Source organism: Heliangelus exortis, chromosome 29 (genome assembly GCF_036169615.1).
Source record: "Heliangelus exortis chromosome 29, bHelExo1.hap1, whole genome shotgun sequence".
Lineage (NCBI taxonomy): Eukaryota > Metazoa > Chordata > Aves > Apodiformes > Trochilidae > Heliangelus > Heliangelus exortis.
Genome location: NC_092450.1, coordinates 5,069,055 through 5,090,936, shown reverse-complemented (window position 1 = coordinate 5,090,936; position 21,882 = coordinate 5,069,055). Strand labels below are relative to the sequence as shown.

At 44.8% G+C, this 21,882-nt stretch overlaps 1 protein-coding gene across 4 annotated transcripts in view; it reads left to right on the top strand.

Annotated features, from left to right (window-relative positions):
- The first annotated feature begins 1,453 nt into the window (after positions 1 to 1,453).
- SKAP1 (src kinase associated phosphoprotein 1) overlaps positions 1,454 to 21,882 on the top strand; it is a 130,039-nt gene continuing 109,610 nt past the window's right edge. For 3 of the 4 annotated variants that reach the window (XR_011722856.1, XM_071728362.1, XM_071728363.1), the window contains exons 1-3: positions 1,454 to 1,574; positions 7,204 to 7,309; positions 16,134 to 16,159. Coding sequence is in view for 3 of the 4 variants with exons in the window: in XM_071728362.1 (XP_071584463.1) it covers positions 1,541 to 1,574; positions 7,204 to 7,309; positions 16,134 to 16,159 (166 nt within the window). In the remaining variant the exon portion in view is untranslated. The remainder of the gene's footprint in view (positions 1,575 to 7,203; positions 7,310 to 16,133; positions 16,160 to 21,882) is intronic. The other variant, XM_071728364.1, reaches the window with a different exon arrangement.

Below are 21,882 nucleotides of genomic sequence, written 5' to 3'. Positions count from 1 at the left end.
CTACACAGAACTGTTTAAATATTTATCCCTAAACACCTCTAGGTGAGAACACGTATACAGATCCATCTACTGCACACATCCACCTGCACACACAACCACTTCTTGCACACAACCAGAACCATTCAAGGTTGTCAGAAACCATGGGCAGCCGAGAGTCACATCCCACTCCCACAGGAGATTCTCAGTTTTCTAAATCCTGACTCATGAAGCCCTTCCTGGCCAGGAGATGGAATGGGGAAGACACTGCCACGGTTTTGCTTTCTATCAAGGAGGTCTCCTGTGTGGGGCCCTCTGAACTGCAGCAACATTTCCTGTGCTTCGGGACCTCTGCATCCGCTGCAGAGCCATTTCTGGTACAAGTTGACCTAAACTCAAGAATCTGCTGCAGCTGTGCTGTCAGTGTGGCTGAGCCCACAGAAAGAAGCACAAAGTGGAGGGGGAAGGACACAAACCGAGTGAACTTACCCAGAGCAGGAAACCCGTAAAATCTGGGTGGATAACATCAGATGTGAAGTCAGCCTCCAGGTTGTTCTGAAATTACACCAGCGTGCAGAGCACAGCCAGGTGACAAATCAGAAGTGGTGGAGTGTTTCTTTTCCCAGATCCTGAGGGCAATTGAGCCTCCCTAAGCAGGAGAGAAAACACACTGTCTTCTTTGCAACCAAACCCCAAATGGCAGCTGCCACTGCAGCATTACCATGAAGAGACTCTACCTGGAAAACTGCAGCCTTGCTTCCCTGCACACACTAAATGTGTTTATGGTCACAGGATCTCCACTTCTCCTTTAAAGCCACCCCTTCCTGACAAGTGTTATTTTTATGTGAGTTATCAGGGTGCTGTTCCCATGCATAAAAAGCACATATTTCAGTTACAAAGTCCCCAAAGAACTTTGCAGCTGCTCTGGGGTATTTCCCTTCACTTGAGTGTCTAGAGTGAAGATAACAGACTAGAATCACAGGCACACACACCCAAAGCCAAGAAATCACAAAGCACTCTGCTTCCCCTTATACTTGTTCTTTATCTGAATTTGACCTGCTAACTAAAAGCATTACAGAGCCTTTTCCCTTGTTTCCCCCATGTCTCAGAAAGTGAGTGACAAAGCATGTTAGAGAAGCGTCTCTTTCCTTTTCCTTAGCACAGAATCCTGGCTCTCCCCTGCCAGGAGCCACGTTGTGCCCCTGCTGAGAGCAGAAAGGACACGCAAGTACCAGGATACTGCAAATTAAAGACTGGATCCTTATTTTGGGAACACTTAAACTGTTCTTTGGGATGGCCGATGAGCTCCAGATGAAGGCTGTCTCTGTCAGGCCAGGCTGGAGCTGGGGTGCTCAGGAGCACGGAGGGTCTCAGGGTCCGCCTTGAGCTGGTCCTGGAGGAGGAGGAGGAGGAAGAGGAGGAGGCAGCAGCAGAGCAGAGCCCATCAGCTCCTCCTGCCTCTTTTGGGGTGTTCCCACCCCCGCTGCTTCCGTTGCCCCGGCCCCAGCGGGACAGGAGCGGTCAGAGCAGGTTTGGCTCCTGCAGAAGGGAGGTGGCAGGGATCATGATCCCAGAGGAGATTCGGAGGCTTCTGGAAGGTAACCACCATTTCTCCTTGCTCCTCTTTTGTCTCCCAGGGGAAGTCCTGCGGTGGTTGCAGGGCACGGAGCTGAAAGGCTTTTTACACCTTGCTGTGCTGAGGCAGAGAGGGCAGTTGGCCTCTGGGAGCTGTTTTTTCTCTAAAGCTGCTGGTTTTGGGGTCCTCAGGTTATGTGTCTTCCCTGTCCTCACCCAAATGAGTGTAGGGTGCCTGCCCTGGTGTTTTTGGGGCTGTTCTGTTGTTCAGGAGCTGGCAGGGTCCATGCCTGTGTTGGGCGTAGAGAAGCTCTCTGGGGGTTCCAGACTCTGTGAAAGGGCAAGAGAGTCTGTGTAAGATTGAGTTGTTTGGTTTTTTTCTGGCAGGGACAAAAGATGTCCCCACTGAGCAGGTACAAAGGGTAAGAGAAGGTTGTGGGATGCAGTGAGCCCTCTCACAGGCTTTGGATGTGTCTGTGCCAGGTGCCCTGGCTGTGGGTGTTCTGTGTCCCACTGCGGATGGGCTGAGCAAGCAATAGGGACACCCACGAGAGGGTTTTAACACCATGGGAAATGTGGGTACAGCTGAGAGCAGTGCTGGCTTCCAGCCCCACTTCTGCTTGATCATTTCTCACCTCCTGAGGAGCTGCTGAGTGCATGAGCAGTGCTGATGCCATTCACTGCTGAGTGTGTGTAAGATGGTGGGTGAGAGGCTTCTGGAGTTGTTTTTCCTGGGTTTCTTCACAAGCATGAACTGCAACACCTCCCCTCATTTCAGCCACGCAGAAACCATGGTTCAGCTCTTCTATCAAAATGTGCTTTGCAAGCACCAGGTCTTTGCAGTCATCACTGACCCCATGGTAGGGGAAGCAAAAAGCTTGGGTAGAGATGTGCAGTGCAGAGGTGACCACGTTGCAACCACCTCCTAAATGAACCTGGAGCAGCAGCTTTGCAGGCTGCAGAGTTAGAAGAAGGATGCAGGTGTTGGCCACAACCTGCAGCTGGGAAGGAGCTGTTTGCATCTTGCTGCTCACTGCTCCAGCCCTCGTGTTTTGGGTTGGCCCCAGCTGCCTCCAGGCTTGGGGACCTTTTGTTCCCTGTTGCAATAGCTCCTGGCAGCCCTGAGCAGTGGTCCCTTTCCCTCTGAAATGCAGGATAACTTCCAGTCCTGGGATCTGGCAGTCTGGGAGAGGCTGTGTGCAGCCTCTAAGTCCGTCAAAGCTGTCTGCCAAATGCTTTGTGTCCTCCCCCAGATGTAGGTGTAAATTTTCTCCTCTGTTTTTCAATCAGGGGGGTTTCGGTGAAGTTCACCCTTTCACATTTTTGATGTGCAGTGCTTTATTGTTCAGTGCTGACACTTTTGTAAACAACTCATTTTTGCTCCTGCCACCTTCCTTTAACTTAGATTATTTTCTTGTTAGCTGACTGTTTTTAATTGAAGGCTTCAGATCTCCTTCTAAAGCACAGCCTTTGTTTGCTGACAAGTATAGCAGGCTATGAATGGAGATTAATTGCATGTCACATACCTCTGTATCAAACTTGCTGTGTCTTAACAATCTACAGTCTTGAAGCCTTCCAGTGACTGAGGCGGCTTTGAGCTACACAGGCTGGAAAGGCAGGAGCTGAAGCTGTTTGCAGACTGCATTCCTGGAAGATTTCCTTTATTTAAAATAAAAATTTCTGGTAGAGGAAGAAACCTGTGCTGACGTACAGGCAATAACATCTGCTGCCTTCAGCTTGGTCCCTAGTGCAGAATTTTTGTGTTGCACACAGCAGGTAGGCAGGGGCTTGCTAGTAACACTTTTGTTATCACCAGAGACATCTTTGAGGTTGCAGAGGTTGAAAGCCAGCACAATATGGCTCTTATCTCTGCAATGCAATCCTGTGACACTTAGAAATGGTTGATGTTTTCTGTTTCTGAGGGGATGTGGCTGCAGCAGTTGTATTACCATAAGTTCCACCTTGCAATTAAGCACACCAGGGTCTCATTAATGCTGGGTTGTCAGTTAATTGCAGAGAGGTTTCACTTTTGGTTCAGTCTGGTTCCTTCTGAACCTACTTTTGCTGAAGTGCATCTCACGTTTGTTTAGCACAAATTTCTTCTGAAGGCTGCAAACAGTGGCCTTAAAAAATGTGATACATCTCTGACAAACCCAGGGCTTCAGCTTTTCTTTGTGGAAGCAAAGGCAGTGTGGCACTCTGATTACCTCCCCTTCTCCTGCCTTGCTTGATCCTCTTTGTTTCAGATGGTGGGCCTGAAGAAGCATTTTTTACTGGAGTTTGGGTAGCAGAAAGTACAGGGCAGGTGCTGTGCTGTGAGCCTGTGCCTGCACCTGCACAGCCAAACAAAGCTGGAAGCTGCTGAGTGAAACGGATACCCCACAGTGCTCAGGTTTGGGAGAGCTGGGAGGCCACGGGCAGCACTGATGTGGCAGCATCAGTAGCTCCAGAAATTAAATATCAGGGAATTCAGGGCTGAGTCTTGGAAGCTTGGAAGGACCCTTTCTTGAGCCTGCAGAAAAGTCAAGAAACCCTGGGTGTGATAGTTCACAGCGTTTATTTTAATAAGTGGGGCAGGGGATGATAGAACTAGCCTTCCACATCCCTGCCTGGGATGCATCCTGGAAATATTGACACAGCCTCATGGAAGCTCCAGGTATCTTAACTCTCTGTGTTGATACGTGTCCTAAGGTTTTTTTTAAAAAACTAATTTTTCCCAGCCATCTGGGGTGATAAACTGCAGGAGTGATTGTGTGAAGCATCAAATAAGTGCTGGAGCAGACTGGTTGGCTCAGCAACATCTTGCACAGCTAAACTGTTGTGATTCTGTGGGACTAATTCCTCTGCACATGGAGTGTAAGATTTCTGATGGCAGAGGAGTAAAAAAGAGCAAAAATAAAGCCAATGTGTGTGATTGGAGAGAATACACATGGCATCTTAATACCTTTCAGTTCTCTTCATTGAGCACTGTTTAACTCCTAGAATTTAGTGCTGCTGTTAAAAGGTGATTTACTACCTGGACTTCAGTGGCTGTGACATAATTCTCATGATGCTGTGCATCTCCTGCAGGATTAAAGTGGATATCTGCAGTTGCCTCTAGAAACTTCCCTGGAACACTTGATGAAATCTCAAGTATTTCCCCCCCCCCTTTTTACCTTTTTAGCTGCAGGAAATGAAAAGGAGAGTCCTGTAAACTTCCAGAGTGGGTCGCGGAGAGCAATCTATAAACATCAAGAATATAATGTTACTGACAAGCAGTAAAACCAACATTAGGGTGATTTACTCTAGAGCTGCTTACATATTGCTCTTCCTGATCCACTTTGAGAGTTTATGGTTAGGCTTTCTTTTTCATTTCCTGGTGCTATAAACATCATGGCTGGCTCTGAAAGGCGCTCTGCCTGCTTTGCAGAAGTAACCCAGGTTCTGCTATAACTTATCCAGCAGCTGATCTGTGCTGACATCCCAGTAAGTAAATACCATATCAGAGCTAATCATTTACTCATGGAGCTAATCTGTGCTTAAAAATGATAGAGGGATGCAGCTGATATTTGCACAAGTTCTGGGAGCAGTTTGGCTTTTTTCTTGCTTATTCTCTTTCCTGGTGGAAATACAGCCAGGATGTAGTTGCTGACCCATTTCTGCTGTGCTGTTTTTATGCTGGTTGGGATATAATAAATTGTCCCCCTAGCCTCATCTGTTCTTAAGCAGTAAGCTCCTTGGAGCAAGATAGATCCTTAGTGCTTAGATATATGTACTTGGGTACTTTCTGTGTAATTTGTAAGTGGTGTAAGCCTCAGTGTTGTTCAGCTTATCATAAACTCATGCTATACCCTAGGTGTACAATGAAAATGAAATTTAGCCCAAGGATTACAGGATTGGCCTAGGATTTAGGAGGCTTTATTCACAGCTCTGCCAAAGCCTGAGTGCTATCCCATCTAGGGCTAAACTGCTTGCAGTCAGCCAGCAGAAACTGCAGCTGGATGTAGGTGTGGGTTTGAGAGGGATGCTGTGAGTTGGTGTTCCTGCCCATCTGCTGAGGGCTCACATCTCAGGGGTTGTGCTGGGATGTGCTGGGATGCTGTGCTATCTCATGCTGTGGTCAGGCTTTAGGGGCTGTGTCTCAGCTATGAAGTGGTGGTTCCAGATGTCAGACACAGCTGGCTCAGACATTGTGGGTCAGGAGCCCTCTTGGCAGGGGGATGGAGTAAGGAGCTAGTGAGGACCTGGAGGAGTCTGCACTTGGCTGCAATGTGCTTGTAAGTGAGTGCTCCCATGGGAACTGGTGCTTTGAGCTGAAGAAATCCAGAAAAGAGAACTGTTACGGAAAGAAGGGTTATGATCTGGATTCGTTTCTCCTTCTGAGGTTACTGTGGGCAGGGCTGGGTCTCCCTGGTTCTGCCCATCTGTTGATCTGAAGAAGTGGTGGGAAGAGGACCCTGTTCCTGGGGGATGTCCAAGCATCAGCCTTGTTCCCCTCCATGTCCTTCTGTATGCTTTTCACTTTAAAGATCTCCCTCCTCCTCACCCCCCAAGCCTTTTGTGAGTGTGTCATAAGCAAGTAACAAGAAGAAATGAGGGCTTGTGGTTTAAACAGAAAAAAAAGTATTAATTTCTCTTGTGGCATTTTGATCTTGAGATGTGCTTGCAGGTGGAGGGGCTGTTTTTCAGGAGCTCTGCAGATTCCTGGGGTGTGCTAAACCATGTTGGCTGTTGTACCGCCAGCTGAAGCATAAGGAGCTGAAAGTCTTGCAAGCAGGATATTAAATTGACATTAGTGTCACAGTATGGGGCATGAGTAAAAGGTTGGAGAGGCCTGTGGATGTACAACACCACAGCTTTGAAGCCAATCTTTTCTCTGCTGAAGTACAAGGATGATATTCTATGCTGAGCAGGTGTGACTGGGACTGGATTGGATTTTTTTTTTCTATGAGACTTGTTTTGAGCTTTCTGTAAAGAGCATAAATATTTATGCAAATGGGAGGTAGACAATCCTTTTATTTTCCAGCTCAGGTTAGATTTCTGCATATAGATGTGGTTTCCAGGTGAGAGAATTCAGTATTTGCTTTTATCTGGCTGTCTCTGAGTGAGCACAGGGTGAAGGATTTCAGGAGAACCCTTGTTGTGATACTTGTGCACAACCAACCTGTGCCTGTCAGTGCTTGTCCTTCAGGAAGATCATCCTTGTGAAAACCACAGGTTTGGCTTTCTGTGAAGTGTTCCTGGTTATCTTGCTCTGGCATTTTAAAATGCTTTGGACCCTCCTCTGAACGGCACAACAACTTTTAGTGTGTCCCTACCTGATGCCAAAATCCTTCCACAGCAGCAGATTTGTAAAGTTTAGGGCAGGGAAGAGGCAGGTGGCATTGCATTCAATAGTTACCTTTATTTCACTTCACCTTCCTCCTCCTCTCTTCTGCTTGGTGGTTTCTTTGCAGTTGACACCACTGCAGCTCTGCAGCCACGAGCAGTGTTCAGGTTCTGCTCGATGTCTTCACTTCTCCAAGTGAAGGCTTCAGACTTGCTCATGTCTCCAGACCAGACTGCTTGGTACGGTGCCTCGAGGGCTTCCCAGTGCACTGCCAGACTCAGGGTTTTTAGCCAAGAATGGATCTTTCTGCTGTGTGTTTTAACCCTTGCTTCTCTCTTTCCCAGATGTTGAAGGTTACCTGGCAGAGGGATTGCAGAATGAGAACCTGAGTGCTAAAGCAAGGGAGCAGAGGGATGCAATTCTCTTTGGCTTCCAGCAAGTCAAAGCCAGGTTTGTGTTGTCTCCTTTATTTCAGAATAATGTCACACTTCGGGGTACCACGTGCTGTGTTTAACTACCTGGACAATTGGCCCATGCTTTGGAAATTAATGGACGTTTTGGCCTTGATATAATGTGAGAGCACTGCACACTGGTTTGTATGCTCATATTTAAGGAGTTCTTCTGCAAAGTTGTCATGATTTTTGGAATTTTTTTTTTTTATTTCAAGGTAAAAATTATGCCTCAGGCTGTGTCTGTACAGCTCTTTGCACATGGGTCTCTGTTCTTCCTTCTCCCTTGTGCTCGAGAGGGTTTGGTGGAAAAAATCCATCACTTGATATTTGGGTGTGTGGGTAAATCAATACAGTGAGCAGAGATTCATGCTGCTGGCTTGCTGCTGAAAGTATCTCACAAGTGGCTCCTCAACTCCTAGATGGACAGTACAGTAAAAAGGAGTGAAGAGGACTTACTGGGCTAAAGCTGAGCTCTGACCTGGGTTCCAAAATCTTGTGTCCTCAGGACTATTCAAGTCCTGCATGAGAGCACAGACTGCATCACTTGGATAGGTGAGCAAAGTAAACAAAGGTTGCTGGAGGCTTAAATAAAACTTTCATCCTCAAATGTGTTGTATTTTCAGCTAGAAATGTGATCCAGAGCTTGCTGTTAAAGCTCTGGTTATAAGATATGAGTTGTGCCACTTGATGTTAAGACCTGATAATAAAACTCGGGGTGGCTGACTGATCTAAGCATCCAGTTTAAATAAAACTGCTGTCGAGTCCCTGAGAAACGGAGAATTTTATCCTTTGGAAGGGCACAGCCAGATTCTATTCCCTGCAGTCCCACTGAAGAACTTTGCAAGATGCCCTGCTGTATCTTAATCGATCTTTCCTGCTGGCTAATTAAGCATCAGTTTTACTCAGCAACTCGGGACTGTGTAATTATCAGCCTGGGTTGCCCTGAATAATTGAAACAAGCTGAAAGCAGAAGATGGAAGCCTTTGGAAAATGGGGCCATAGCATATCTAATGGAAGAAGGGGATGTGCAGCAGTGTCCTGCAGTATTGCAGAAGAAAGGGCTTGATTGCATCTTTGTAACAGACTGGTGTGATTTCTCTGAAAAATTCCCTGGCATTGGCAGGTATTGATCTTGGATGGGAGGAGTTAGGTAAGCAAAATTCCAAGCCTGAAGCATTCAGGCATCAAGTCAGGATTTGCTTTTTTTAATTTTTTTTTTTTTCAACTGTCCTGAGAACATTCAGCTTTAAAACTAGCAACTCTTACATGTAGTGAAATGAGGCAACCAGGTGCCACTAATCACCAGGCAGTGGGCATGAGCTTGTGTTAAACCCACCTGTGCCTGATTAGGGTGGGCCCCAGCTGCGCATGAGCAGGATTAGGGGGCCAATAAAAGCTCATGCCCACTACCTGGTAATTAGTGGCACCTGGTTGCCTCATTTCACTACACTTATATCCTGTTATAATGCAACTCTAGGTCTGTTTTAAATGAAGTAAAAATAGCATGGAACTTGATAAATGTGTGAGGCAGCTGGCAAACTTGGAAATTCTGGCTTCCCAAAGTAAGTGGTCTGTCTTCATGTGCTGTTAGAGGTGTGAATGATGCTTGAGTGGCTGGGACAGATGGTGCTGTGACCATCATCCCTTAGACCTCTGGCTTCCCAGAGGCTGAGTGTGGATTTGGTCACGTAGGAGCAGCCTTTAGTGTCCTGGGGCAAACACTGATGCTGTGGCACAGAGCTCAGCCTTGGCTCTTAGCTGTCTTTCTCAACCTAAAAAAATTAAATTTAAAATAAATCTTTTCCTAACAGTTATCTCAAAAAAACTCAGGAGATTGGGTGAGTCAGCCTTTGCATCAGGAGGAGGGATGATACAGAAATTCCTCCTGGATGCTGGGGTTTAGATGTGTGCCTCAGTCTTGTTGCTTATTAAAACAAATTGCAGGTACTTCTGTAGGGGAAAGTGAGACCCTTGAGCAAAGACTCCAGGATGCTGCTGATTTCCTACTTGTGTTTTATTGCTCAGTGGCATTTGGGAAGGGTGAGAAGAGAGTGTGGAGATGTCCCTGTTCTGACCTGAGCCATTAAGGCAATGATTTGTGGTGGGAGATTACTGTAACGATGACTGTATCTTTTTATTTGAAAGGATCTGAGTGGGTCTTGCTCTTGGGGATGAGGGGCAGGTTTGCTTCTTGGGGGAGCTTCCTGTGGCTTTTGTGGTGGGTGTTCAGGAAACCATCAGCCCTGGGCTTCAGGAAGCCTCTGCCTCCTCCCAGCAGCCCTGCTCGCAGCTTTTCACCTCTGCAGGATGAAACAGGACACGGGAGGGTAGGGTTTCACTGTTTGGGTTCATAATGGACATCAGTGACCTGCTCAGCTACTGGGGAGAGAGACACATCCCTCTCCAAAAGGGGAAGAGCACGATTATCCCAAGCCAGGCTCAAGAACTGTTCCTGGGATTTGGCTGTCAGGTCTTTAACATCACAGCCTCATAAGGTTCCCCCACCAGGAGGTTTGCTGATGACTGTAACGTGAGCAAGTGGTTGGGCTTTGTCTCCATGTGCTACCTGGGAGGATATATTTATATATATTTACATATATTTACATATATTTATTGTTCCCATCTCACCACAAGAAGTGCAGGGGCTTGGTTGCAGGTTCTGACTTCTTCCAAGGTAGGCTGTGGGGTGTTTTTGCTGGCAGTGGGGAGGCTGTCACCATACAGCTGAATTGTGGGTCCCTGCACTATTTCACTTTCAGCATTGATTTGGTTATTTACAGTGGGCTGTTGTGTTGAGACAGTTCCCTCTCCTTTCTTTTCTTCCCTTCCTACTAACTTGGGTCACATTCCACTTTTTAACACCCTACATGTAAATCTTGGCCTGGCAGGTTTTTTCCTAACTATACCTTTGGTTTTGTTGGCAATCTCCCTTTAGTCTTGAACAAAAAAGGAGTCTTTGCAATGGTTAAAAATCACTTTGAAAAGCACCTTTGGTTTGGGGGAGCACAGGTGGAGGACGTGGCAGTGGGGCAGAGCTTTGCTTCTCTTCCAGAAACCCCAAAGGTTGTCAGCTGCTTCTGCTTCAGGTCTGCTGGTGCTGAGGGTTTGTTCCAAACTGTTCCTTGGGAGCATCACTGCTGTTTCTTGTGTCCTGACAGAGCTGGATGCTGAGCCAGCAGCAGATGTCTGGCACCTGGGATGAATCAGAGACAGGACTGCTCAGGAACACAAACCCGTTCTTGTCCTTTGGCAAGAGAAGGAACCAAAAACCTTCTTGCTGTTAAATGACCTCACCTCAGACACTTCCAGAGCAGTCAAGGTGGCAGGGGGTGAGATGGGGAGAATGGGATTTATTTAAAAATACGGAGATAAATAGTTCCTGCCTCTCCTTGGAGTCACTGGTCATTTAAACTCCCTGTGGGAAGGCAACTTTGCAGTGATGAAAACAAATTCTTAGTATTTTTTTTTTCCCCTGAGGTGAAATGTAATAATGCCACAAGGAAGGCAAGGCAGACCTGTTGTGTGTCAAAGCAGAAATGAAGAGAAAAACCCTTAATTGATGTCGATTTTCTCGTATACACCCGTTAGGAAATCCAAAATAGACACTGAAACTCTACCTTTATTTTGCTCTGCTGTGACTAAAACACCAATGTGAACCTGAAGCCCAATCCTGCTACTCATAATTAATTCCCAGAATAGTTTTTTGATGTTCCTACCAGCAGCAGGAGCTCCAGCATAGACCAGGCTCTTCATGGCAAGGTCTTGCAGTAGTGCTATAAAAGATTCACTAATGGGAATACATTCAAAATTTTGACTGAAGCAGTGTGTTTGGCCTGTTTTAATACACTTCTAATGATATTAACTACATTTATTACTTCCATTTTCAACCTTATTTTAAAGTTTTAAGATTGGAATTAAAGAAAATGCCATTTCAGGGTAATTTTGCTTCATTAGTGTAAATGCACTGCCTGTAATTCCTACCAATATTAAACTCATTATGCTGAATAACGTGTGATACCAAGATAAAAAGGAATTTAAGAATGTGACCTGATGGGCAGATAATTGAGCTGAGCACATTAATGCCAGGGCTGGACTATAGCCCCACCACATTGTCCTTAATTAGGCAAAGTGCTGTTCTCCTCCTTCACATTCTTCAGAGAGATGAAATTTATTTGCTCAGCAAGGAAATGATCTTGCTGAGCAGGATTTCATTCGCACTTGCTTTGGCTATTAAATACAGATTTGTTCTGCAGGAAAAAAAAAAAAGTCCCTGTCACTTCAGAAGGACGTGGCAGCTTTTGGATTTACATTTTTTTAATGCTAAAAATGAGCTCCTCAAGTTTTTTTGTTTTTTTTTTTTTTCCTTTGTGTGGGGGAGCACTGCCTTGGGGACACATCAGGGTGCACAGCACCAGCTGGTGTTAATGGAGATCTGAAGCCTCTCAGCACCCTGCACCAGTCCATCTGAGCACAGGCATTCCTTTACTTTTCAGCAGTCAAGTTTAATATTGCCCAATGTGATTATTTCTTTTTAAAGTCTGCTAAAGTTTCCATTAGGATGTTCCCAATTTTTTTTCTGTAATCTCAGCAGGGGTTTGTTTTTTAGTTTTGTTTTTTTTTTTTTTTTTTTTTGCCCCTCTTCTTCTTCTTTTTGGAGAGTGTAGGGGAAGGAATTCTCCTGTTAATCCATGGTGTGGCAAGGGCACAAATTCAATTCATCTGTTATCTTCTACCTGCTTTTATACCTGGGCTGGCTGTGGCCATTCACTCTCCCAGTAATGCAGTTTGGTGCCTTCTGGGTTAGACTCCTTTCTGTAATTTGCATCGTTTTCCATTCCAGCTGATAAAATTACCCCCATTTCCCCATCCATTTCCTTGTGAATGCATTGTTAATCTGAAACCTGAGGACTGTAAATGATTGAAATTGTGTAACCAGAGTCTTTGCATAGCTGCTGCTGCTGCTTCTGTAGCATTTAACTGAGAAATGCATTTGAAGTGGTTTGTAACTGACTTTGCTAATGGTGAGCTCCCCAATCCCATTTTCAGGTCTTTTTTTCTGCTTGAGATCTTGTACAGCATTGATTTTTTTTTAAATTTTCTTTTTGCAAACATTAAAACCCAAAAAATACTGTGTACCAAACAAATTAGACTGTCTTGAAATATCTAATTTAATGACATCTGTGGTGATATTAGTGTTCTTAAGTGGACAGGAAAATACAGGCAATTTGATTGAAACCTGAGTTTATTTTATGGTTCCTGCTGAAAATGGGTCTGAGAGGAAAGTGGGGTTTAGACTTTTATAGACTTCAGAGCTGCAGAGACCATTATGGCCATCAGGTTTGACCCCCCCCTGGGTGATGAAGACTTCAGACAACGTTTCTGGCTTTAGCCCCAAATGGGTCTGGGTTGAGTCCTTCAGCTCTGGGATTTGCTGCAAGCAGTGGTCAGCAAACTTGAGCTGTGGATGGGGGGACTGGGTGTGTTTTATGTATTGTACTGGATTTCTGTGCACTGGTGGGACTGGTGACACCCCCTCTGAGCAGCAGAGGACAAAGGGGCTTCCTGGCAAACCTGCCTGCTCCGTGACTCAGTTTCCCTTTCCAACGTGAGCAGCATTTTCTGCTCTTTCTCATGGCAGTTCCCACTCTGAGGTCTTGTTTATACAGTGGAGATGGGATTTTGATTGGGTCCAGTTGGAGACCCTGCTACCAGGAGGCTGATGGATTGGGATTGGGATCTGGGTGTTTCTCAGGAACATAAACAGTTCCAGAAGAGCCCCTCTGATGTTTGCTTCTTGAGGGCGGAACCGCAGGGGCTGCAGCATCACCAGAAACAGTTTGTGTTTTCAGCAGAACAAATTCTTCCTGTCTGGCCCCAAAAATGCACCAATGAGGTGAGAGAGGTGGGTGGTTTGTTGAGAACCAGGCAGGGGAAATGCTTCTGGGATGCCTTTTGTTAAAGTATTGGCAGCGAAACTGGCTCTTTGGCTTTGTAATGGAAATCGGATATTTTTGGGTTAGTTCCTTGCTTTTACTTATTGCATCAGAATTCTCAATAGATTCCTTTGTGAAGTCATTTTGCTGAAGCTAGTAAATCACTTGACAAGAGTTTCCTCCTCCATCTCCCTGCACTTAAGGTCTAGTGTAAACTGGACCTCTCTCCTTTGCCTTCTGGCTCTTTTTAGAGGATTCCACTCACAGCTGGGGGATAAGAGCTTTATTAAAAAAGTGCCTATAGGAACAGTTAAGATGTGAGTGACTGCATCTCCTATTTCCAAACTTTCTGGTTAATAAAATCAATGAGAAGCTTTTTCTCTTGGGGCTCGTGAGATCTAAAAATTGCTGATTAAAGATGAAAATGTCAAACCTGATCCCAAGGCAAATAACCTCCAAAATAAAAATGCTGTGGAAGAAGGATCAGGCTTCTGATCTCTCAATTTATGCTGTTTGGCTCAAGGGGGTGTGTATGGGCCAATTACAATTTTAAAAACAAATAGCTGCAAGAAATTATTGGATGGTGTCTTTCAGGGTAAACTTCTTGCAAAGCTAAAGAGTGAAATGTTGTGTAACTGCCTGTTACCCAGGACATGTTAAGGGTGTAACATCCTTGTCAGTTCTGTCCTAATTGGGAACAAAAATCAGAATTGGCCTCAAGCTCTGCACTTTGAAGAGTGACCCAAGATGACAAACCTCCTCCTGCCAGCAGAGTTCCTGCTCCTCTGCTGCACAGAAACATGTTTGATTCTCAGTCTATAAAGCAATGGGTACATTTGAACCAACCCTATTTGGTACCTAGGCAGTTGCAGCCATATCATTGCATTTCTTGGGTAATAGAGGAGCACAAAATATTCTGTCCACCTCTGAAAAGTGAGGGAAATAGAACAGGCTGAGTGGCTAAGGCTGAACTCACCTGCAGGGAAGGGGTGGGGGAAATGCAGATGCTGGAAGTCATCCTTCCCCCCACCCTCTCTTCACTCATCACAGGGAAAGAAAGAAATCCTACACGTAAACACACAAAGCTGTGGCATCATCCATGGGTGCCTTTAAGCTCTCAAGATAAGTAATTCATTCAAGATTTTCATGCAGTCAGTGGCAGATGAAGGAATTAGATCATTGCTCTTTCATCTTGCATAAGAACAAGACCATCTTCCCCCAGTCCTGATTAGATGTTAAACTAACTTTCATTCTCAGCTTAAGCCATTCCAGAGTGAAAATGATCAAAGCATGAGATTAAAGACACATCCTGATCTGATGAGATTAGAATTTTTGACTGTTTCCTTATGCTTAAAAAAAAACAACAAAAAAAAAAAGGCAAAGCATCTTTTTGGTATTTCCCTTCCTCTGTAAATTTGATCAGAGTGAGGCTAACATGGGCTTGCTGGTCCAGTAGGAAATGGAACTCAATTTTACATTTTTTTTTTAAACCATTTTACTGTATTAAAAATGACAGAGGTTAGAAACAAAGCTCTTATACTTTTATTGAACTGGAATTAGAAGTGACAGAAAATCATTTTGGTCCTAGTGCAGTAAATGTTATCACTAAAACATGTTCAGGGGAGATTAGGACAGTCTCTCAAGCACAAGAGACAAAAGTTCAGAAAAGAAGTGATTTTGCTGTCCTTGTCTCACAGCCGTTGTCTGTTCAGGAGACAAAAGTATTTCAGCTCTCAGGGATGCTGGAGGCTCAGGGGATGCAGGTACTGATCCTCTCGGGAAGTTTCCCAAATCAAATGTTGAATAATATTGGAATTCCCAAGTAGCAGTTAATGCTGATTGGAAACAAAAGGATGGAGGAGCTCTGGCAGCTCCGCTGACCTTGGGCAGGTGATGGCATTTCTCTGGGCTTAGGGAAGATGGAGCAAAAGCTCAGTGTAAAAACAGGGCACCACTGCCCAGAGCATCCAGAGGTTCAGAGAAATTTGTAGCTTTTTCTTGTTCCAGGCCCCAGTCGTGTGGCTCTTTCCAATCTGATCCAGCTGTTCTTTGTCACTGAGCCCATTCTCCCAGGAAAGTTTCTTCTGTCTGTGCGCGTTTTTTATTTTGTCCAAAGCAAACAAGTCAAATAAATATTATCCCCTTAATCAGAATTCTGTTGTTGTTTTCTAATTAATCTGTGTCAGTAGCTTGAATGTTTGTGTTAAATCATTTTCTTCATGAAAGCTTTTAATGAGGAAACAAATTGATTGGATTTCTACATACTGGATTCTTGCCACTAATGCCTATAGACCAAGCCTTTGTTAAACATCTTGCCTGTGAATGGGTCACTTTGTGGTTTATCCCCAATCCTTGAGCTCTTTCCAGATTTCCCCATATTAAAATGACTCAGCTGTCAGCCCAAGATGCTCTCCAAGGGTGAGAGATGAAGAAATCGTGGAGGATTTTCTTTTTTGGCACAGCCAAAAGTGGGCAGTGTGCCTGCTGCCCTCTGCAATGCTGTGGCTGTAAGGGGAGGTGTGGGATGAGGTTAGGGAGAGAACTGCAGAACAGAATTATAGTTTGGGTTGGAAGGGACCTCTAAAGGTCTTTAAGGCTGAAAAGTACAAGGTCATGAAAGCACTGGTGTTTTGAGAGAGAAACCTTTTCTAGGGGAAGGAGGTTGGAAGTGTTTTCCAAGAGGAGGAGATGTGGAGGAGGTAGCAGAGGATGTTGCAAGGGCTGGGTACCATCTGTAGGACTTGCAAGTCTCCATGAAGCTTCTTGCACAAAACGTGTGTGTTGACCATTGGCTGGGTTCCTGGCAGTGCTTCTGGCACGATTCCCCCATCTGTCTGGGAGGAATCATTCAGAATGAATGCTTATGTCTGTCTCTTTTTGGTCTTTCAGGTACCACTTGGAATTTCTGCCCCGAGGTGAGTAAAAGCCAGGGGAAGGAGGGATTATTTACTGCTATGAGCCTGGGGAGCTCATAGGGAGCTGGGGAGGGGCTGGATGTGTGTGGTGTTCTCTGTTCAAAGGCACCAAGAAAAGCTCAAACTGAACAGACAGCTGTGTGTGGCAGTTCTGGGGTGTGGGAAGGGGCAAAGCTGCAGCGAGGGCTACAGCAGGAGCTCGTCTTGTACTCTTTTTGGGTGACACAAGTCCATTTCTCCTTATCCTTGAGAGCAAATAACATAAAACTGTGGTGCTGACATAAATGTCTTGGATAAGCCCAGGAAAATTTTCTGCAAAACTTCTCTGTAAAAGGCTTAAAGTTCAGTCAGGGCAGTGTATTCCCATGGGCCATTGACTTGGGAGCAAGGACTATGGGGTAACCTTCAGCAAGGAGTTTCCTCCAGTCTCATTGCTTCAGGTTAACCCCAACTTGAAATTGAATCAACCTCCAGGTGTAGACAAATGGTGAGGCTGTAAATTCTTTTCAGGACCGTGACCATCTCTTGTTCTGTCTGTTAACAAGCTGGGAGATTCTGATTGGGACTTTGATCTTCATTTCCGCAATAATGTGGGTGATGATTTAAACTTTGCAGGGTGCCTGCAGGTCACAGGCTGTGTCAGTGGGTACTTTGGCATGTTCAGGGCAATTGATGGATCTGTATTTGCTCAGAGCTGACCTGGAGCTCTTTTGAAGCTGTAGCTGAGCAGTGGAGCTGAGCTCTGATTCCCGATCTGGAGCACTGGGTACAGCCAAGGCACAAGGTTTGGTGGCTTTGTCCTTTTTCCTTAAATAATGGTTGTGATATGTGAACACAGACAGAGGGATCTGCTGGTGTTCAAAGAACAGGGGAGCTGGGGCCATAATAAAAATCCCTGCGAGTGTTCCAAGTCAGCTAATCCTTCATTTACTCCAGGAATAAATTCCAGTATGTTACCTCCTCGATCAGGGCCCACTTCCAGCACATCCTGTCTGTCTGGCAGCACAGAAATGTCAGAAATGCAGCAGTGTTGCAATTCCCACCAGAACAGTGTTATCACATTTTAATATGAGCCTCGGTGCAGCCTCGGTGCTTCTAATTGCTTTCAAACCATTGTTTTCATGCATTTGGTTGATGAACCCAGCATCTGGCATCATTTGAGAAAGTACAACAGACAGCTGTGTTCAAAATTAAAAAAAAAAAAAGGACTAGAGCACATAAAAGGGCTCGAAATTAGGTTTTTGTTGTTTTTTTTTTGTTGTTGTTGTTTACATTTTGAAAGTTCATACAATTTAAAGGCTGGAGGAGGTTTTCTTTTGTTCTTCTGAAATATTCTTCTTTTCTAGACTTGGAAGCTTAAGTCCTACTAGGAAGATTGGTTTGTAGAACTGTATAGATCTGTAAATGAAGAGCCTAGCTTGCTCTAATGCCTGCTAGGAATTACTGTGCAAGTGTTTGGGTCTTCAGGTATGTAGATGTCACTAAATGTGCCCCTGTGTCATCAACTAATATTATTTGGGCAAAATGTACAAAGGAGACAACTTGGGAGTGAAAACGTGGGCTTGGACATCACCTTGAGGACCTCAGGTGTGGTTGGTGATGCCTTGCTGGGGCACAGAGGAGAACTTGGTGTGTGCTGGAAGGAAAAGAACCAGAGAACTACAACGTGGGGCTTGGTTTTAAAGAAAAATAAAAATTGCTCAGGTGCTTTTTGGATGCAGCCCCAGGGTGACTCCTGTTATCCTTCTGGAGGAGGGCTGACTGTCTCTGGGAAGCATTTCCTACACTGAATGTGTTTCCTGCAGGTGTGCCCTTCCTTGCTGCCTTGCAGCAGCCTGCTCTTGGTGGAAAGAGCTGAGGAAAGCTGGGAAAGAAAATGTGGAGAGAACCTGGGTCAGGTGTAGAAGTCCCCCGGGTTCTTCTCAGTGTTTCTGTCTCTGTTGGTGCAGGGGAAATGTTCTGCAGCAGCTTTGGGCTGGAGGAAAGGAGTGGTCTGAGGGAGCAGCCCGAGGCTGTTCCAGGGTACTGCAAGGGAATCAGCACTGGAAGGGAAGGATTGAGTCTGGGAGGAGTCTGGAGGGACAGGGAGCAATGCAAAGGGAAGGGTTTGAGAAGAAAAAATTGTGTGTGTGTGTGGTTAAAAAAGAGCTGTGGGTCAGGGCTGGGAGTTTGGCTTTGCCAAATGGAACTTTGCACAAAATTCTTGTCACGGGGAACGTTTCATCTTCTGCACTCCCAGACCCAAAAGGCCTCCAAAGATGAGCAGGTGTGACATGACAAAATATGGGAAAAGTGAACTGGATTAAATCACTGATGCCTCTGAAGTATTTTGGGATGCTGAGGAGCACTGACACTGCTTGAAGAGCTGTGGAGACAGAATGTGGTTCTGCTCCTCTGGTCGAGGGCTCCAGCTCCAAGAATTGTTCCTCCAAGTCCTGTGCTGTACCTGGACCTTCAGCTGGGAGGGTTCCCTTAGCACAGGATTGCACAGAGAACTCCTCATCTCCTTGTGCTCATTCACACTAAAAAGCTCACAGTGGGTGCAGTTACAGGCAGTGACTTTTTACTTCATTTTTAAGATGATGTTGTCAATAGATGAATCAAATCAGATCAGTTTTCATTGAGCTTGTGATAACACTCCTGTTTTTACATCAAAAATTCACCCCAAGTGGTTTTCTCCGAAGCACCATGTGTGTAATTGCTGAATAGTTGTGTTCTTTCAAATATTCATAAGTAGTCAAAACATGCAAAAGAGCAAGGTAGTTGTTCCTATTTATCAATTTTAGGAAAACTGAGGCTCGAGAAATGTGTTTAATGTCCCAGAACATCTACAGGTGCATCCAGCAATTGGGTCCAGATCTCCTGCTTCTCCCAGCTCTGTGCCTTAACCTCAGGAAATGTCACCTCCCTGGAGCTGGGAGCAATAAATATAAAATAAATATAAATGTGTCAGAGAGGTGGGCTCAGGGGCAAGCTGGGATAAAACCTGACTTAAAAATTGGGAGCCTTCATGTTCCATAAAAGGATTACATAAGTAACAGTGTGGAAAGTCTTAGTAGGCCACTTATCTCACGGTGCATAGTACTGAGATGAAGTGTGGATCATTTTACTCCTGCTGGCCCTGCTCCCTTTGGCTGAGATGTGGAGCTCTTCGTGGGTCACCGATTATTTTGGGGTTGGATGCTGGAGCTGAGCACGAGGTCTGTGCCTACCCGAGGCATGCCTGTAGTTTTCTTTCATTAATTGGTATTACATAAAGGCCTCAAGTGTTAGATTTATGAAGCAGCTTTTCTATCTAAAGCCCCAAATCCATTGAACTGAAGTGAAACAGAGCTGGGTGGGAGACGGAACTGCGCGTTTCCCCAGCCCTCTGCTCCCTGCTCCTGCATATTTGGTTCGTGTAGTTATGACAAGTACAAGTAGCAAATCATTAAAGCAGCAAAAACACCATCTTTACTGTAAAGAATCCCCTTTGAAGCTGAGGCAGAGTGTTCCTGAATTAATGGAGTGCACGGTGATTTTTTGTTAAGTTTTATTTATAAAAAAACCTCTTTGCCTCCATGCCAAGAGGCTCCAGCTCAGTGGTAAGCAGGGTTCAGACACGGAAACCCAGGCAAGATTTATGATGTGTTTGAAAACGCAAGGGAAAAAATATGGAATTGACAATATTTGTAACATATTGTTACGGTATCTATTCTATCACCATGCCTGGAATTCCCCTGCTTTATAAACACGAGGGCCAGCTACAACCCTGGAAATGTCATAACACACAGGGACAAAAAAGAAAACAAAAAAACTTTTGTTAGAACGCCTCCGAAAGCCTGAGATGTGTTTGGGTGGTGTGGGGAACAGAGTTAATTAATGAAAAATGAAATGTACACAAAAGCATATGTTCTTTAACTTAAAAAAGAAAAGCTTTAATATCAACACTTGTGACAGGTCCCTTTATCAGCACTGAAGCTTTGCTTCCTGCAGCTCAGAGCAGGCACTTCTTTGCCTCTGTGTATGTATTTATATTCTGGGCAAACAAATCTGTGTAGAGAATTTTTTTTTTTTTTTTTTTTTTTTCATTGAAATCCCTCCTGTTTCATAGTTTTGCAAACTGAGCAGCTGCACAGCTTTGCTTTTGCAGGGACTTGTAAATTATTCTGCTACCTTGCGGGATCGTGCACGGATTTGGGAAGCAAGGAATGATTATAGGAGGAAACAGAATGTTCTGCTTGGAAAAATGTCATAGGTAGGAGGCAAGTGTCTGCTCTGGGAAGGGCTGTATGGGGGTGTTTGGTTTTATTTACATATTTTATTTACATATACACATGGAGACATAAAGAGGTATCAAACTCAAACCGTTGCTATTGCTTTTTGAGTGTTCAATCCAGAAATCAAATTCCCTCTTAGCTTTGAATTATAAAGGGACTTTTCCACAATTCTTGAAAACTCTAGGCACTTTTTTTTTTTTTTGGTATGTTCAAAGAAGGGGGAGGACAAGGGAAAAGCCTTCAAGAATGTGTTGATTTAAACCAAACCAAAAAAAATGAAACACAAAAAAGAGGGGTTACTGTTTTTAATCTTTCCTTGGAGTCAGCAGATAAAGAATCTGCAGAATATATAAATAGGATGGAAAGAGCAGGTAACAGCAGCTAGCAGTTTGGCTGGGTTATTCTGCAGTTAATGTCAAAACTTTCAGGACCTTTATTGAGGAGAATCACGTTAACGAGGAGGGCTTTTTGAACTCTTTTTAAACCAGCCCATTGATTTAAAACTTCTTGCAAACTTGAGGAGAGTTTTCCTGGTTTGGATTACTGGGTGCTTCTGGGAGAGCTCTACTTCATTAATCAAAAGGGTTCGAGTTACTGAGTCACCCACAGTCCTTTGAAACCCATCCGGATTGTAACACCTTGGGGCAGAGCTTTTGCCCTCTTTGGTCACATTTAGCAGTGTCCTGGGCTCCCCTCCCTGGGGAAGTTCAGAGCACACCAGAGTGCAAAGAATTAAAGCAATGCACCATAAAGAAGGGATAAAAATGTCAGTAAGGATGCAAAATATACAGCAGTTTGGGGAGCCCCAGTAAGTTAAATATTAACAAATTCTATTGCTCTCACTTTGGTCAGTTAATAAAATACTCTTAATTATTAGATTGTCTAAATTGCCTATTGTGCAGCTTTGGAGATAGAGAGCCTTCTGAAAATGAACCCTCTGTGTTTTCTGAACTTGTTTGTGTAATAGGAGTGTGCTGCAGCTTTCTTTTTATAAAGAAATCTCAGGGGTTACTGTAATGTGCCTGGATGAACGTGCAGCCCAAGCGTTGCTCTGTGCTCGTGCAGAACAGAACAGTCAAGAAATTGCTCCCCTGGGGATGGAGCACAGGAGTGTTCACATATATAACATCACCTGAGCTTTCACACAGTGGGTAACAGACCCTTCTGCTCCACAAAAACGGGGGACAAGGCTGTAAATATATATTTTTGGCTATTTAGAGGTGTTTGAGCTGTTTGAGTCTTGCTGGGGAGCAGGGAAATCAGTGTCCTTGTCCCACAGGACCCACTCCCAGATGTTTCAAGCTGTCAGCTGGCTCATATCTGGAGTTTTGAGCCTTTCTCCCCACAACGACTTCTGCATTGCTTTGGTTTGTAGAGCAGTAACTTCATCCAAGCCATCTAATTGTGCCCTTTGGTCAGACTCCATCCCAAAACACGGCTGGGAATTCATCCTTTGCTTTATCA